General features: G+C 44.0%; 1 protein-coding gene across 3 annotated transcripts in view; it reads right to left on the bottom strand.

Annotated features, from left to right (window-relative positions):
- SHISA6 (shisa family member 6) overlaps window positions 1-16,610 on the bottom strand; it is a 357,053-nt gene that overhangs the window by 95,033 nt on the left and 245,410 nt on the right. For 2 of the 3 annotated variants that reach the window (XM_089663850.1, XM_089663848.1), the window contains one exon: window positions 7,090-7,173. The exons of the other annotated variant lie outside the window; for it this stretch is intronic. In XM_089663850.1, coding sequence (XP_089519976.1) covers window positions 7,090-7,173 — 84 coding nt within the window. The remainder of the gene's footprint in view (window positions 1-7,089; window positions 7,174-16,610) is intronic. 3 annotated transcript variants of the gene reach the window in all.

Raw genomic sequence — 16,610 nt, 5'->3', positions numbered from 1 at the left:
CGAGTTGTTTTTTTAAGGGTAATAAATAAATAATATGCAAATCAGTTTGCTCCAGGAAAAAATACAGGCAAGTCGGAGTCGGGCGAAGAGCGATCTGGTGAATATCTACAGAATAGGGAGGGCTCAGCAACAGGGGGCTGTCATGTGTGATTATATTTAACCTCCCGCTCAGATTAGAGAAGGGAAACAAGAAAATCTCTGAACTGCCGAGCCTGCCAATACCGCTCCGTGTCAGCTGTCAGGCGGACATGTCTCTGCGTCAGGCGCATGCTGAGACGGCTCCCAGAATCCTCTGCCTGTCAGGCTCTTATTACACACAAAAATGGATGAGCTGTCAGTTACTTTTTTTTTTATCATGTTTAAATAGAACGTTGCACTCATAATAGAAAGAGAAGAGGGGAGGAAAACATTGGGGGATACGAGGCACTATTCAATGTGTGAAGTTGAAAGACCACTAAACTGTGCTTAGGGCATGCTAAAATGACACACAATTGAATTGGTTGAGAGGCCATTTTTGAACTCCTCAGGGGCACTTTAAGGGCAAATTTCTCTTAATGACATAACACAGAGCAAGGCATAAGGAGGGGTTTCAGAGCGGGTTGGGAGGTTTTGAACGAGGAGAAGAAGTGAGGATAGAGTTACTGAAAGGGGAGGTGTGAGGATTGGAATGATGGCAGGGTGGTAATGAATGAGGAGATGAATAATGGCATGGAGTTGAGGAGTGAGGATGGTAATGTTGGAAGGAGGGAAGGAGTGAGAATATAAATGACGGCAGGGAGGTGAAGAGTGAAGAAAGGAATTTGGGGAGGGAGGTGAGGAGTGAAGATGGATTTGATGGCAGAGAGGTGAGGCACAATGATGAGATGGCTGGGAGGTCCAGAGCAAGGGTAGGAATGATGGTAGGGAGGTGAAGAATGATGATGAGAATGATGGTAGGGAGGTGAAGAATGATGGGATTGATGACAGGAAGGTGAGGAGCAAGGTGGAAATGATGACAGGGGGGTGGGGATCCATGATGGCATTCAGGGCAAAGAAGTGAGGTGCGAGAATGCCATTCATGGCAGGGTGGGGGTGAGGAACAAGGATGGGATTGGTGGTAGGGAGGTCAGAATTGAGGATGGGATTGATGGTAGGGAGGTCAGAACTGAGGATGGAATTGATGGCAGGGAGGTCAGGAATGAAGATGGGATTGATGGCAGGGAGGTCAGGAATGAAGATGGGATTGATGGCAGGGAGGTCAGGAATGAAGATGGAATTGATGGGCAGGGAGGTCAGGAATGAAGATGGAATTGATGGGCAGGGAGGTCAGGAATGAAGATGGGATTGATGGTAGGGAGGTCAGGAATGAAGATGGGATTGATGGTAGGGAGGTCAGGAATGAAGATGGGATTGATGGTAGGGAGGTCAGAATTGAGGATGGGATTGATGGCAGGGAGGTCAGGAATGAAGATGGAATTGATGGGCAGTGAGGTCAGGATTGAGGATGGGATTGATGGCAGGGAGGTCAGGAATGAAGATGGAATTGATGGGCAGTGAGGTCAGGATTGAGGATGGGATTGATGGCAGGGAGGTCAGGAATGAAGATGGAATTGATGGGCAGGGAGGTCAGGAATGAAGATGGAATTGATGGGCAGTGAGGTCAGGATTGAGGATGGGATTGATGGCAGGGAGGTCAGGAATGAAGATGGAATTGATGTGCAGGGAGGTCAGGAATGAAGAAAAGATTGATGGTAGGGAGGTTAGAATTGAGGATGGGATTGATGGGCAGGGAGGTCAGGAATGAAGAAAAGATTGATGGTAGGGAGGTCAGAATTGAGGATGGGATTGATGGAAGAGAGGTCAGGATCCAGGGTGGGATTGATTACAAAGAGGTGAGGCATGATGATAGCATTGATGGCAGAGAGTTCAGACCTCACCTACCAGCAATCAATCACATCCTGGCTCCTGACCTCTCTGCCATCAATCCCATCTTCGATCCTGACCTCCTTACCAGCAATCCCATCTTCGTTCCTGACCTCCTTGCCATCAATCCCATCCTTGTTCCTCACCTGAGGGAGGAGCGAGGGTGGGATTGATGGCAGGAAGGTGAGGAGTGAGGATGGGATTGATAGCAAAGAGTAGAGGAGTGAAGGCTTATGGGCAGGGAGGCGAGAAATGAGGGTGGTATTTATTGCATGAAGGTGAGGCACAATAATGGAATTGATGGCAAAAAGGTGAGGAACGAGAGCATGATTAATGGAAAAGAGGTGTGGAGCAGCGATGGTGGGATTGATGACAGGAAGGTGAGGAGTGAGGATGGCAGAGTGAGAGGGAGACTGATGGCAGAGAAGTGAGGAGCAATGTTGGCATCGATGTCAGGGAGGTCAAGAGCAAGGTCAGAGACCCAAAAAGAAAATGGTCTGAGTTGCTGTGTTGTCAGATGAGATGAATGTACCCCAATTAAATATTTATTCCCATAGAAATGTAAACTAAAAAGAGTAAAGTGTTTTAAGTATACCATTAAGTTGGCCACATACACTGATCCATTAAAAAAATTATGCGTGCAATGTTTAAATTACTAAAATATTACATTGTTGCCCTTGGCCTGCCTAAGTCTTAAACAGGCTGAAATTGGAGCTTCACGGACCAAGTTCACCTCTGAACCCCCCCTATTGTTCATTACACACGACAGAGCTAAACTACATCCTCGGATCCATTAGACCACAAACGCTGGAGTTAATGGCTGCTTTGAAATTAAAATAGCGGGTAATTATCAACTGAAATGGCTCTCCAATTCAAAGCGCCGCAAGAACCTAAGCACATCGTACATTAAAATGATGAGAAGCCATCCCTTCTGCATCAACATCGACCAAAGGACATAATGAGCTTAATGGATTAACGAGAATAGTTTGTGAACTACCAGCAGCATGGCAACTCGGATAATGTTCACCCGACTGATTCCACTCAAAGTTTAACTTTCGGCAAACTTTTTTGTTAAGATGTCCAAGACATTACAGCTTGTAATAGAAAAACAAAGAATATAATTGGCACTGGAGGGGTGTTAAATATGTTTTAAGTCCATGTATTTATCCATGTTGGAGACCATGTGAAAGTCCAAGAGGGAACACAATAAGTGGCATCAGCACCCTTAGAGCAAAGCTGAAACTCTGTAAGTAGAAGGAAGCAGAGGGGCACCAGACTAAGTACAGCATTAATAATGGATTAGTGGATGTTGCCTGCTCCACAACCCAGCCACGCACAGACCGCCTGGTATTGACTACCCACAGGAGTTGCATCCGGACATAACACTGACATGCCTGTCTTTGTCTACCTTCCAGTGAGTTGCCAATTGTATGGGTTTTTTTATATAAATTCCACTATTAATGCTGCACTTAGTCTGGGGCACCTCTGCTTCCTTGTAATACCAAACCATTTATATTTTTTATCCTTTCCAAATAATGTAGCAGCCTACACAATTTAAGGAGCCCTACAAAGACTTTATAAAAAAGAATTAAATCTGTAGTTATTATAGGTTGTTCCTGGGTAAAAGGATAGTTATATTTGGACATAAAAAATACATGATTGTGTATGTTAAGGTTTCCTCTTATTCACAGAAAACGTAGCCTATCCATCACTAGAAACCAGTGACATCACCGAGACCCTTCATATTCATGAGAACGCAGCCTATCCATCACTGGAGACCAGTGACATCACCAAGACCCTTCATATCCATGAGAACGCAGCCTATCCATTACTAGAGACCAGTGACATCACCGAGACCGTTCATATTCATGAGAACACAGCCTATCCATCACTAGAGACCAGTGACATCACTGAGACCCTTCATATTCATGAGAACACAGCCTATCCATCACTAGAAGCCAGTGACATCACCAATACTTCATATTCATGAGAACGCAACCTATCCGATCACCAGAGACATCGAGACCCTTCATATTCATGAGAAACCAGCCTATCCATTACTAGGGACCAGTGACATCTTTGAGACTCTTCATATTCATGAGAACACAGCCTATAAATTCACTAGAGACCAGTGACATCACCAATACTTCATATTCATGAAAACGCGGCCTATCTGATCACCAGAGACATCACCGAGAACCTTCATATTCATGAGAACACAGCCTATCCATCATTAGGGACCAGTGACATCATCGAGACCCTTCATATTCTTGAGAACACAGCCTATAAATTCACAAGAGACCCGTGACATCACCAAAACGTCAAATTCATGAGAACACAGCCTATCCATTCACTAGAGACCAGTGACATCACTAAGATCCTTCATAGTCATGAGAACACAGCCTAACCAATCACTAGAGACCAGTGACATCACCCAGACTCTTCATATTCATGAGAACGTAGTCTATCCATTCACTAGAGACCAGTGACATCACCGAGACCCTTCATATTTATGAGAATGCAGTCTATTTTCTAGAAACCAGCAAAATCACCAAGACCCTTCATATTATAGAATGTTATCTATCTGATCACTAGAGATCAGTGACACCATTGAGAAAGTTCATATTCATGACGATACATACAATCAGTATGGACACTATGAGTTGAAATAGGCAAATTTTCACTTTGCAAGGGACTTCGCTTCGTGAATCAGGTGAAGCTTGGGTATTCTAAAAGGAAAAATCTCTTGCAAAGTGAACAGGCTATTCACCCTTATTAAATCATCTCCTCTATGTACACAAACTATCCCTAAATTACATTACATTGTGATGTCCATGCACATACCCTTACATATTAACCTAATTTGGTCATGTACACCTAGACCAAGCCAACTAAATTACAGAAAAAAATTATATAGAACTCTTCAGTTCAAACAGAGGAATTAATTCTAACCATTTCCATTTATGTTATGTCACAAAGAAAGACTTTACGATTATAATTCTTTTTTTGGGGACGCCTGAATGATATTTACCATCCGGTGCTTTCCATCATTAGTAGTTATCACATTTGCGTTGGAAATGTTTTCTGGTCTGTATAAACCAATAAAAACGATCTTCAAACTGATCTTACCTTAGTAAATGCAAAGTGGATAATCTAGTATATGACAATTTTGACCCCACACTTGCCTTATTAAAGTGCACCTGTAGTTCTGGAGAAAACACAGTGCTGATGTTGAATATGGGAAGAAAGGTGGGCACCCAAAATGCACTAAAAGCCTTCATCCCCCTGTAATTCTCTACTATACTCTCTACTGGAAAGACTTCTCTTTTATAAAAAAATAAGTACAGGTGCACTTTAAAAGAGGTATTTAAGGATAGAGAAATGTTTTCCCAACTAACCATAAAGGGGAGCTATCCATTGCCCAGCCCTCAGCTCGTTAACTTCTACAGAAGAGCCAATGGAAGGGCTGTATGAGGTCTCGGAACTCAACTGAAATAAGCTGTGGTGAAACTGAATAGTGGTAATATGGACCTCTAAGTAACTTTAAATGCCTGCCTGAAAACAATTGTGACATCAGTCAGCTGCAGGCATGAGGAAGCATCTCCTCAGTCTCCTCTCCCCAAGAAATCAGATGCAACATTGTAACTTGTCACATATGAGGCTTCAGAAAGAGCATGATCTACATAAGGGCTATGTGACAGACCCAACTGGAACAGGGTCTTTTGGAGAAAACTGCCGGCTAGTCTCTCTAAGTTTGGGCCCTGGCATTTGAGGGGGCTCTATTCTTTGGGAGGTGCGAGCCTGAGGGACCTTTTGGGATAGTTTTTACTTTGGATTTAAGTCCATATCTCCTCCAGAAGACCCTCTCCCAGTTGGGTCTGTCACAGGCTGATTTACACAGAAGGGCAGGGTGTGGTAAAACAGGTGGTTGAGCCACAGTTTTCTCCCAATGAATGTAAAGAGTTCTCTGATGAGGTAAAGATCATGACATCCTCGCCTCTTCACCTAGTCCAATCAGAGAGCGCTTTGCATTCACTGAGAAAATGCAAAGTGATCTCTGAATGGTGCCCATTCCAAGCAAGGGACCTGCTGTATTCACAGGGCAGTGGTTTAGCATTTGACCTGGAAGCTATTTACTTGGATAATTGTAGTGATTTTGTTTTTTTTTAAGTCCACAAACGTGCAGCTAAACGAAAAACCCTTAAGTGTTCACAAAAAATGTGCAAGTGCAAAACACCACACGAAAAAGTGCACTTAGGGGTGTGCTTTGTCCTTCCCCCGAAGGGGATGGACCACTACCCTGATCCCCCGGGGCACGAAGCTCCTGACAGGGACAAGGTTCCCATTTGGTCCTCCTGGCCAAAAGGCCTGGTGGACCACCGTTCCTTGTGTCCAGCCAAAGCCAGACACCCAGTACTTGGTCAGCGGGCTCTCCCGAGGAGAAAACCCCCTAGGGACAGGGGAGGAAGGAACCAAAAGGCCACACATCCTCCCCCTAGACTTCAGGGCAGGCCCGAGGACCCATAGTGGATAATTGTAGTGATTCTAGAGTTAATACATGCAAACGAGCTCTGATCCTCAGAGACCAAACCGGAGGCTTGGGGCCCTGGCCTCTCCCCCACCTCGGTCACTTTGGTGACTGTACAGAACCTTGGGCCGATCAAATGTCTCCATGATAGCAACAAAATATTCTGGAGGTCTGCCCGATCAACTTTTGATGGAACTATGTAACCACTAGACATCACTGGAGTAGTGGTGAAGTAATGGCGACTTCCAGCTTCAAGAGGGATCCTACAGGTATGCATACATTAGTCCAAGCTGGTCCAATGAAACTGTGTAAAAAAATCCATACCTGGAATTCTTCTTTAATATGCTACAAATATAAAAATATATTTGGTGACAGGTCCACTTAAAAGAAATAAATAGGTATGGCAGTACTGTTCATGAGACTTCATGGAGACCTTTGGTGTCCTGTTTTAGTTATTGAGCTGGAGCCTTAACTTCCTAGAGGAACTCAGAAGAGTTAACCGTTTTTAGCTTCCTCGCAGTTTTGCAGAAAAAACAAATGTGATAATGAAATGTCATCCTAACACCAGCAGTCACCTCTCTCCAGACTACCTTCGTGCTTTTATTCAGTGATTTCTTTTGTTTTTTGTTTTTATTAATGGGCAGCCAGTGCCAACTTACCCGTCCCTTCTTGCGTCTTGCGCTTTTCGGGTCTGCAGCTTCGGATGACGTCGGGACTCCAGTGAGCAAATCCTGAGGCTCCCGCTGCAGATAAAAATACAGATAAAGTCTCACAGACGGTGTTCTGATTCACCTTGAATCAGACAACCATCGTGAACGTTCCCAAATCTCACATGGAAAGTGGTAGATGGAGCACAACAACACCAGACACTGGGGGCCCCTGAACAGATAATCTACCATGTTAGAACTGACACACACATACCAGTATTACAGAGAAGAGTACCTGTCATCTACACAAAGCGCTGTCCACTACCTTGAACTGCCTTTACAACTACAAAGAAATGGCCTATCGGTACACTGGAAGCCAGTGATATCATCGAGACAGCTGTTTGGTAAACCAACCCACTTCTCAGTATGATGCAGCCTGTCAATTCGCTAGGGGCTGGTGACATCACTGAGGCAGCCATTTTGTTAACTGCCCCATTTCTTGAAAGGGATTTGACTTTTATTCAATAAACACCAGTGAGATCATTGGGGGCCATTCTGTTGGTTGACTCTTTTGGCCTTATTCAACAATGAGCTCCTGTTATTAAGAGCTTTTAAGTGTAGTAACCCCAATTGGAATTTCCACTAAAGTCAGGTCATTACATAAAAAAAAAAAATCGGATTGTCTGCTAGGAGTTATTGACTTAAGAAGGAAGCCATTATCAAAAAAAGGCCATTCATTACGGCTGTTGATGAGCATGTGCCTCATGTCCTGAAGCTCCCAGAGAATTGATAAGGTGGTAGATGATGGGATGGCTGTCTATGTTCAGAAAATACCCCCTTCTGATTGTGTAGGTGACAAATACACTTTTATTGAGTGAACTCCGGCAGACAGCGTATCCATGCACTTTTTTTGTAGCGCCAATTATGTTTGTAACATAAAACACACAGAAAAGTTACCAAGTCAAACGTGGTCTTCTGGACTATTCAAAAAGGCACCACCTCATTGGTTAAGAGCTATTGGGTATCTTATGTACTCTCCAGCGCCTCAGGATATGCACAGCCAAAAGGGAAGCCAAGGGTACCAGGACAGCGACAACCAAAGGAAATGCTCCAGGGGTGCAGCCCTCCTCAGACGGGGAAATCAGCCACTGGATAGAGAGAAAACAGGTGGCGCTCACACCTAGTGCATTATCCAAGGTTTATTGTAAGGAGTGAAATAATAATTAAAACATACTCACAGACGAAGCATGTATCTAAAAAGCATAGAAAAATGACAATGATCACAACGGCAGGCAAGGTGTTCTCACTGTCAGTGCGGTCAAATGGCTGATGCGTTTCGGGGACGAATTCCTTTCCTCAGAGCTGATGACCAACCTCTGATGCTGATGTATGACGAATGGAAAGTAAGAGCCTTGCTGTTGGCAGCCATTTGACCGCACTGACAGTGAGAACACCTTGCTTGCCGTTGTGGCCGTTGTCATTTTTCTATGCTTTTTAGATACATGCTTCGTCTGTGAGTATGTTTTTATTATTTCACTCCTACAATAAACCTTGGATAATGCACTAGGTGTGTGCGCCACCTGTCTTCTCTATATCCAAGAGCTACTGGGTGTTTGATTTATAGCCCACTGAGATGGTTACTTTCTACATGTACAAATAGCATTTCATGACCGTGTTCTGGTTGCCTCGCCAGTGTATAAGAATGTCCTTTTCTACAAGTTCCTCTCATCCCAAACCATATTACAATAAATACCACTGAAAAAATGAACAACAGAGTATGCTATTGCAGTTAAAACATGGCCGGCTTACATACAGGGCTATGTTAGGTCTTTACAGTCCACCAATTACTTGGGAGATGGCTACTTGTCTGTAAAGTCCTGTGTCTTCCCTTTACAGGCCCCTACAGCTCCTTCACCTTGGATAGGATGTTGAAATCAGCCATAAACTTGCAAAAAATTCACAGGAAAGGCAACAAATAAAGGAAAGAAGTAAACACAAATGGTGAATGTTGTACTTTAGGATCTCTTGTCATGCTAGTTATCCTGATCTCTTGCATATACTAAGTGTCAGCAGATAATTTTTAGGCGCTCACTGATCTTATTCCATTTTATGCGATTAGAAACAAAATATAGAAAACACTTAAAAAGGCATATGATGGTCAGTATGAGTCATGTGAAACATGGCACTGCCAATCCCTCCACTGGCCTCCCATAGCCCAACGTATAAATTTAAAACATTAACAATAACATATAAAGCCATTTATAACTCTGCCCCAAATTACATCACCGATCTTGTCTCCAAATATCACCCAAACTGTCCTCTCTGCTCCTCCCACAACCTCCTGCTCTCTAGCTCCCTTGTCTCCTCCTCCCATGCTCGTCTCCAGGACTTCTCCAGAGCCTTCCCCTTCCTCTGGAACTCTCTACTCCAATCTATCGCCTACTCTGCCCACTTTTAGGCGTTCTCCAAAAAACGATCTCTTCAAGGAAGCCTATCCCGCCTTCAGCTAATAACAGAATCTTCTACTCCTCCTATCAGTTCATTCCACACAGTTATTTCCTTTTTTACCACCAGTCCCTCCCTCTCAGATTGTAAGCTCCCAGGATCAGGGCCCTCCTATCCCTCTTGTATTGAACTGTATCGTTGCTGTATTGTCTCCCTTTATATTGTAAAGTGCTGAGCAAACGGTTGGCGCTATATAAATGCTGTATAACAATAACAACAATATACTAATGGCCCAGTAGTCATTTATCCCAGGGAACCTTTCCTGAAGCTTTCAAACACAGGTCATATTTACCAGCTCAAGGCTGGAGGAACCCTGCAGGACCCAAACTGGGTGCTCTGGTACACCAAAGGTCCATGCGATGGGCCATCTCCTGGACAAGATCTTCCCTAATCAGCTGCCAGTTAAAAATTGCAATAACCCAAAAGTACGGCTTGTTCTATATGGCCTAAATCCTACACAGTGCTAGCAATTAATTGCTGAAAATTAAAAAAGGAGTATCATTGAACAAAAGATATTCCAGCAAGCTGAAAACAACCAAATAATGCTGCCTGTGTCTTCTATTGGATTTTGCTTATTACTGCAGTAGATTTGCCATTAATTGAACAGTATGTAGATGCTCCGTCCCAGAGAGATAATTGGGTTTCCTTTACGTCAAATAAAAACTCTAACAAAACAAAGTGGCGCCTGTCAAACTGGAAATGTCTTTTACGATGAAGGATGGGTTGGCCAAACGATACATCAAAATGTTTCTCATTAGGAAGCCATCAAGAGACAGTCAAAGCTCTATCCACCGGTTCGTACAAAAGACTTTAGTGTTCATTAACTGCTGGTAAGCTGTTTGGTGTACAAACGTGGCCAAAAGTTATGAGAATGACACAAATATTAACTTTCTCAAAGTCTGCTGCTTCAGTGTTTTTAGATCCCTTTTGTCAGATGTTCCTATGGTATACTGAAGTATAATTACGAGCATTTCATAAGTGTCAAAGGCTTTTATTGACAATTACATGCAAAGAGTCAATATTTGCAGTGTTGACCCTTCTTTTTCAAGACCTCTGCAATTCGCCCCGGCATGCTGTCAATCAACTTCTGGGCCACATCTTTACTGATGGCAGCCCATCCTTGCATAATCAAATCTTGGAGTTTGTCAGAAATTGTGGGGGGTTGTTTGTTCACCTGTTTCTTGAGGTTTGACCACAAGTTAGGTCTAGGGAGTTTCCTGGCCATGGACCCAAAATTTTGATGTTTTGTTCCCCAAGAGACTTAGTTATTACTTTTGCCTTATGACAAGGTGCTCCATACTGGAAAAAGCATTCTTCATCACAAAACTGTTCTTGGATAGTTGGGAGAAGTTACTCGCGGAGGATGTTTTTGTACCACTCTTTATTCATGGCTGCGTTCTTTGCGAGTGAGCTCACTCCCTTGGCTGAGAAGCAACCCCACACATGAATGGTCTGTGGATGCTTTACTGTTGGCATGACACAGGACTTATGGTAGCGCTCACCTTTTCTTCTCCAGACAAGGTTTTTTCCGGATGCCCCAAACAATCGGAAAGGGGAATCATCAGTAAAATTGATTTTCCCCCAGTCCTCAGAAATCCAATCCTTGTGTCTTTTGCAGAATATCAGTCTGTTCCTGATGTTTTTCCTGGACAGAAGAGGCTTATTTGCTGCCATTCTTGATACCAGACCATCCTACAAAATTCTTCACCTCACTGTGCGTGCAGATGACCTCACACCTGCCTGCTGCCATTCCTGAGCAAGTTCTATACTGGTGGTGCCAAGATCCCTCAGCTGAATCAACTTTAGGAGATGGTCCTGACACTTGCTGAACTTTCTTGGGTGCCCTGAAGCCTTCTTAACAATTGAACCTCTCTCCTTGAAGTTCTTGATGATTCGATAAATGGTTGATCTAGGTGCAATCAACTTTAGGAGATGATCCTGACACTTGCTGAACTTTCTTGGGTGCCTTGAAGCCTTCTTCACAACAATTGAACCTCTCTCGAAGTTCTTGACGATTCGATAAATGGTTGATCTAGGTGCAATCTTATCCTTGGCTGTGAATCCCCTTTTTATGGAAAGGAATGATGACTGCACATGTTTCCTTGCAGGTAACCATGGCTATACAGAAAGAACAATGATTTCAAGCACCTTCTAAAGCTTCCAGTCTGTTATTCTAAATCAGTCAGCATGACAGAGTGATCTCCAGCCTTGTCCTGGTCAACACTGACACCTTTGTTAACGAGAGAATCAATGACATGATATCAGCTGTCCTTTTGTGACAGGACTGAAATGCAGTGGAAATGGCTTTTTGGGGATTAAATCCATTATCATGGCAAAGAGGGACTTTGCAATTAATTGCACTTCATCTGATCACTCTTCATAACATTCTGAAATATATGCAAATTGCCATCAGAAAAACTGAGGCATCAGAATTTGTTAAAATGAATACTTGTCATTCTCAAAATGTTTGACCACAGCTGTAAGTGGTGGACTGTTATATCAGATGATCATATTTAGATTAAAAAGGAAAAAAGATTAAAGATCCATCTCCCACCCCCATCAAGCACTCATGACCACCTCCCATAGCTTTGCCCATTTGGAAGGTGTGACATTGCATGCGGCAATTTCATAGCTATGTTGGATGTCTCTTCCCCACTAGAACTCCCTCAAGCCTTACAGAAAGCCTGGGGGTCTTGGAACCATGTACTCCCTTCCAAACGGGTGAAGGGTCATGTGCAGGGGCGGACTGACCATTTGGAAACTCGGGCACTGCCCGAGGGCCCGGGGTCAGTAGGGGGCCCCATGAGATGCCCCTGCTACCTTTTTCATAGGCTTTTTTGAGTTTGGGCAAGGACACAGGGGCCCCATGATCCCCTATTGCCCGGGGGCCCCATGAGTTGTCAGTCCGCCGCTGGTCATGTGCCTCCTTCAAGCAACGACTTTTTTAGCAAGTGTTGGGGCGGTTAATTGTTTCCTATCTCCATTGGCAGAGAAAGATCAAGGTAAAGGAAATATTTAAATGGGTATTGAATTACTGAAGCAAAACACGTCCAGGTATGCTTTTTCAGAAGGGGTCAGCAATGGCATCTCCCATATTTCTCTCATAACAAGTATACTTTAAAACTCTTACTCCAACCACTCGCAGATTATTGGTGGTTTTACTTGCCCATTTCCACCAGGGTTACACCCCAAGATATTTTGCTTGTTGCATGATTAAAGCCTAACCTTAACCCAACCCCAACACTAGTCCATGCAAAGAACATTCCCTCTAGTCTGCTGAGAAGTGGGAACCAGGGGCGGACTGACCATTTGGAAACTCGGGCGCTGCCCGAGGGCCTGTGGTCAATAGGGGGCCCCATGAGATGCCCCTGGTACCTTTTTCATAGGCTTTTTTGAGTTTGGGCAAGGACACAGGGGCCCCATGATCCTCTATTGCCTGGGGGCCCCATGAGTTGTCAGTCCGCCCCTGGTGGGAACTACTAACTTAAAAGAACAAATCCCATAGAGAAGGCAAGGGATTACCTCATACAATTACCAAATTTCTCACGGTCTAAAGATAGCGCAAGAGTAAATCATGGTGGCTTTCAAAAATCCTTCTAAAACAGGTATTTCTAGGGGCTACAATATGATCAGCAAGTTAAAACCTGCTTTGCATGGAACAATATGGGATTATGCCGAGACATTCCTTATTCCAAACCAGTGTTATTGACAGAACAAAAGGCATCTTATTTACAAAATGATTAATTTATTGTTTAGGGCCGTGTCAAAAAAGCTGGAGAGAGAATTTCACCGGCAGTTTAACACAACCAGCAAAAGAAGAAAAAAATTGGATATTTTCTGAATCGATGTGCTGCCAGGATGTCAAATTGTAAGTAAGTACGGGGCTTAATGAAAGCTATATTAAATAATTTCCACGGATCTGTGCAGGTAGTAAGTGGATATGGCAGGTTATTTGAGGTAGTGTGTTGGCAGACATGAAATGGAGACTGTGAGGTAATTTTGAGATGATGGAGCACAGGGGAGGGCGATGGGATCAGGGAAGGATTAGATATTGTTTGTGTATGAGTCAAAGAGATAAACAGATTGGAGCATGAGGGATATTAAAATGTTCATCTCAAGCCAGGCTGATAAATCGGCATGGGAGCTATAATAGATCCTGCACTTAAAGTCCCTCAACAACAAAAGTTCTTGTTGCCTACGATAGCTATAGTCCCCCATTCTTTCCACCGTGTTGTGCTGAAATGGCAGTTTTTTGCTGCTACAGGCAAGAAGAACTCTTCATCCTGAAACCTTTCTTCATTTGATTCAGTTTTTTCATGAGCTCTCATGGGTCAAACCTCAAGATCCCAACATCCAATCAAGACTACCCGAGCCTGGCCTAGGCTATAGTATGCAAACTCTTTCGAAGTACTTGGATTTCAGCCTAAAAACATGGATCACTCTTCAGTTAAAACACAATAAAAGCCAAATGCAATCTGGATAGATATCCTGCAACCTCGTCTGGTGGAAATTGACATTGTTTACAAATTAAACCTCATCAGTGAGGTGACAGTGAAGGCAAGTACATCGCCAGCACACCAAGGATCTCCAGAATGGGTCCAAAGCTTTATTCATTGATAACATCATGGTAACAATAGCAGTGTTTCTGAGGACCCCTTTATCAGTCATGTGACAATGAAGGACATGTGTCAAAAGATCATACTTGGAAACTTTCCAAACTTGGTGTGCCTGAGGTTGGGGCGTGGCAAGGGTGGGGCAAGAGCAGCGGCCAGTACCGTCACTTGTAGTGAGCAGCACCAAAATAGAAGGGTTTAACAGTGCCAAGCATAGAAAAAGGAGTGTTCCTCACAATACCTGGTCTACAAAAGATCAATTATTAGAATACATGGGCAACATATCTCTACTCATGACAATAAACAAGCAACAAACAAGCAATGGAGAAAATACACAATCCCGTTCATTGTCTTTTTGTTTCCTGAGTCATGGGTGCACATTTGTGGAATTTCCTATACATATTACCATATTTCAACAAACTGTTACTGCAAAAGTAACATTCTTGAGGAGAATCATTTCATCAGCAAACTACCTTTTGATTTAATTGGCTTACATAGAGGTGTGAAGTTTTGAGGTTTGAGGCTCTGTTGGCCAAGTTGCTCACAAGACTGGATTTACCTTGTACCCTTTTCTCATCTTCAACTCTAAGTATTCCTTACTGACCCCATTGCCAGGTCTCAGCATATAACCTTCAAACTTTTTTGTACTCCCTCATGTTCTTTACTTCAGGTCGCTGGACCCCCATTAATCCCTATGTACCCCCTGCTGTCCCCACCCATCTCTCAGTGGCCTGTCCTTGCAACTCTTTGAACACCCTCCTCTACTTCACCTCTCAACACCCCTCCTCTATCCCTATGTGCAAACCTCCTGCCACCACCCATCTCTCATTGCCTCTTTCTTCCAATTTTGTGTACGACTTACTCTGCTCTGTTCTTCACTTCAGCTCTCCATGTCCCCCCTTTATCCCGATGTACAAGACTCCTGCCCACACCCATCTTTCAGTTCTCCTTCCTTACAACTCTTTGTACTCCCTCCTTTTCTTCACTTCAACTCTCAGCACCCCTGTCTATCCCTATGTACCTTCTTCTGCCCCCACCCATCTCTCAAAGCTCCTTCCTTACAACTCTTTGTACTCCCTCCTGTTTTAAATTTTCTGCACCCCTGTCTATCCTTATGTACCGCCCTCTTGTCCCCAGTCATCTCTCAGTGCCCCTTCCTTCCAACTCTTTGTATTCCATCTTGTTCGCCGTTTCAGCTCAGTGCACCCTGTCTATCCATATATATATATTCTTCTTTGTACTCCATCTGGTTCTCTACTTCAGCTCTCTGCACACCTGTCTACCCCTTTGTACCCCCTCCTGCCCCCACCCACCATCTCAGTGCCCCTTCCTTCCAACTCTTCGTACTCCATCTGGTTCTCTACTTCAGCTCTCTGCACACCCGTCTACCCCTTTGTACCCCCTCCTGCCCCCACCCACCATCTCAGTGCGCCTTCCTTCCAACTCTTTGTACTCCATCTGGTTCTCTACTTCAGCTCTCTGCACTCCTGTCTACCCCTTTGTACCCCCTCCTGCCCCCACCCACCATCTCAGTGCCCCTTCCTTCCAACTCTTTACACCCCATTCTGCTCTCCACATCAGCCCTCTGCTGCCCTCACTCGTTTATCTGTGCTGCTTCCTGCACCTTACATCAACTCACCAGTCCACCCCATCCAATTGCTTTTCCATTTGCTCCAGGAAAGTTGGAGGAGAGAGCATAGATCACACTTCCTCAGTGCCCTCTCCTTTGGCTGTCTGACAAGAGTAGCGACACTTCCATGACTACCCATCAGCCTAACATTGGGCACACCAGAAGGCGCTCCCAGCAATCCAGAAATCCAGCAGGAACATTGGAGTCTCTGGGAGAGCTCTCAGCTATGCAAAAGACCTCCAACGATACTTTAGAGACAGAGCTTTGAAGGTATTTGTGCCATATAGATGCCATTTTCCCCCGATGACCCTTTTCTGCTACTTTTTAACTGATTTAACAACTTACAGTAGATCAAAATCCCAAACTTTTTATTTAATTAACAAGTAGAAAAGGGTTAAAATCCCTATCTCATCCCTACTGAGAGGATACAACATGAAATGTGTAAAGAGATGCAATGCCGTTAGACCGTTGTCACTGGAATCGGTGTGCCCTCTATTCCTGTTCTGGTAACAACTCAATGTCCACCGGTCACCAGTACAAATAGAGAAGGTGAATTACTCCCGCAGGGGCATAGGTAGCAATAGAAACAGAGCTTCCTGTCCATTCCCTATCTAAAATGAAATAAAACAAAAATATCCTGGCTTTACATATTTTAATGACTTTGGTTTTGGGATGTCTTCATTTGGGGGGACTTCTCATGAGTCACAGGATAACCGCCGGCCATTATTTCCATAGGTGTCCCCATGCTGGTACTCCCATATATCAGAGCAGGAGCATACATGAAG

This window comes from Staurois parvus, unplaced genomic scaffold (assembly GCF_062004578.1).
Source record: "Staurois parvus isolate SC_StPar_1 unplaced genomic scaffold, SC_StPar_1.0 ptg001787l, whole genome shotgun sequence".
NCBI classification, from domain to species: Eukaryota; Metazoa; Chordata; class Amphibia; order Anura; family Ranidae; genus Staurois; species Staurois parvus.
This window is presented reverse-complemented; position numbering and strand designations above follow the sequence as displayed.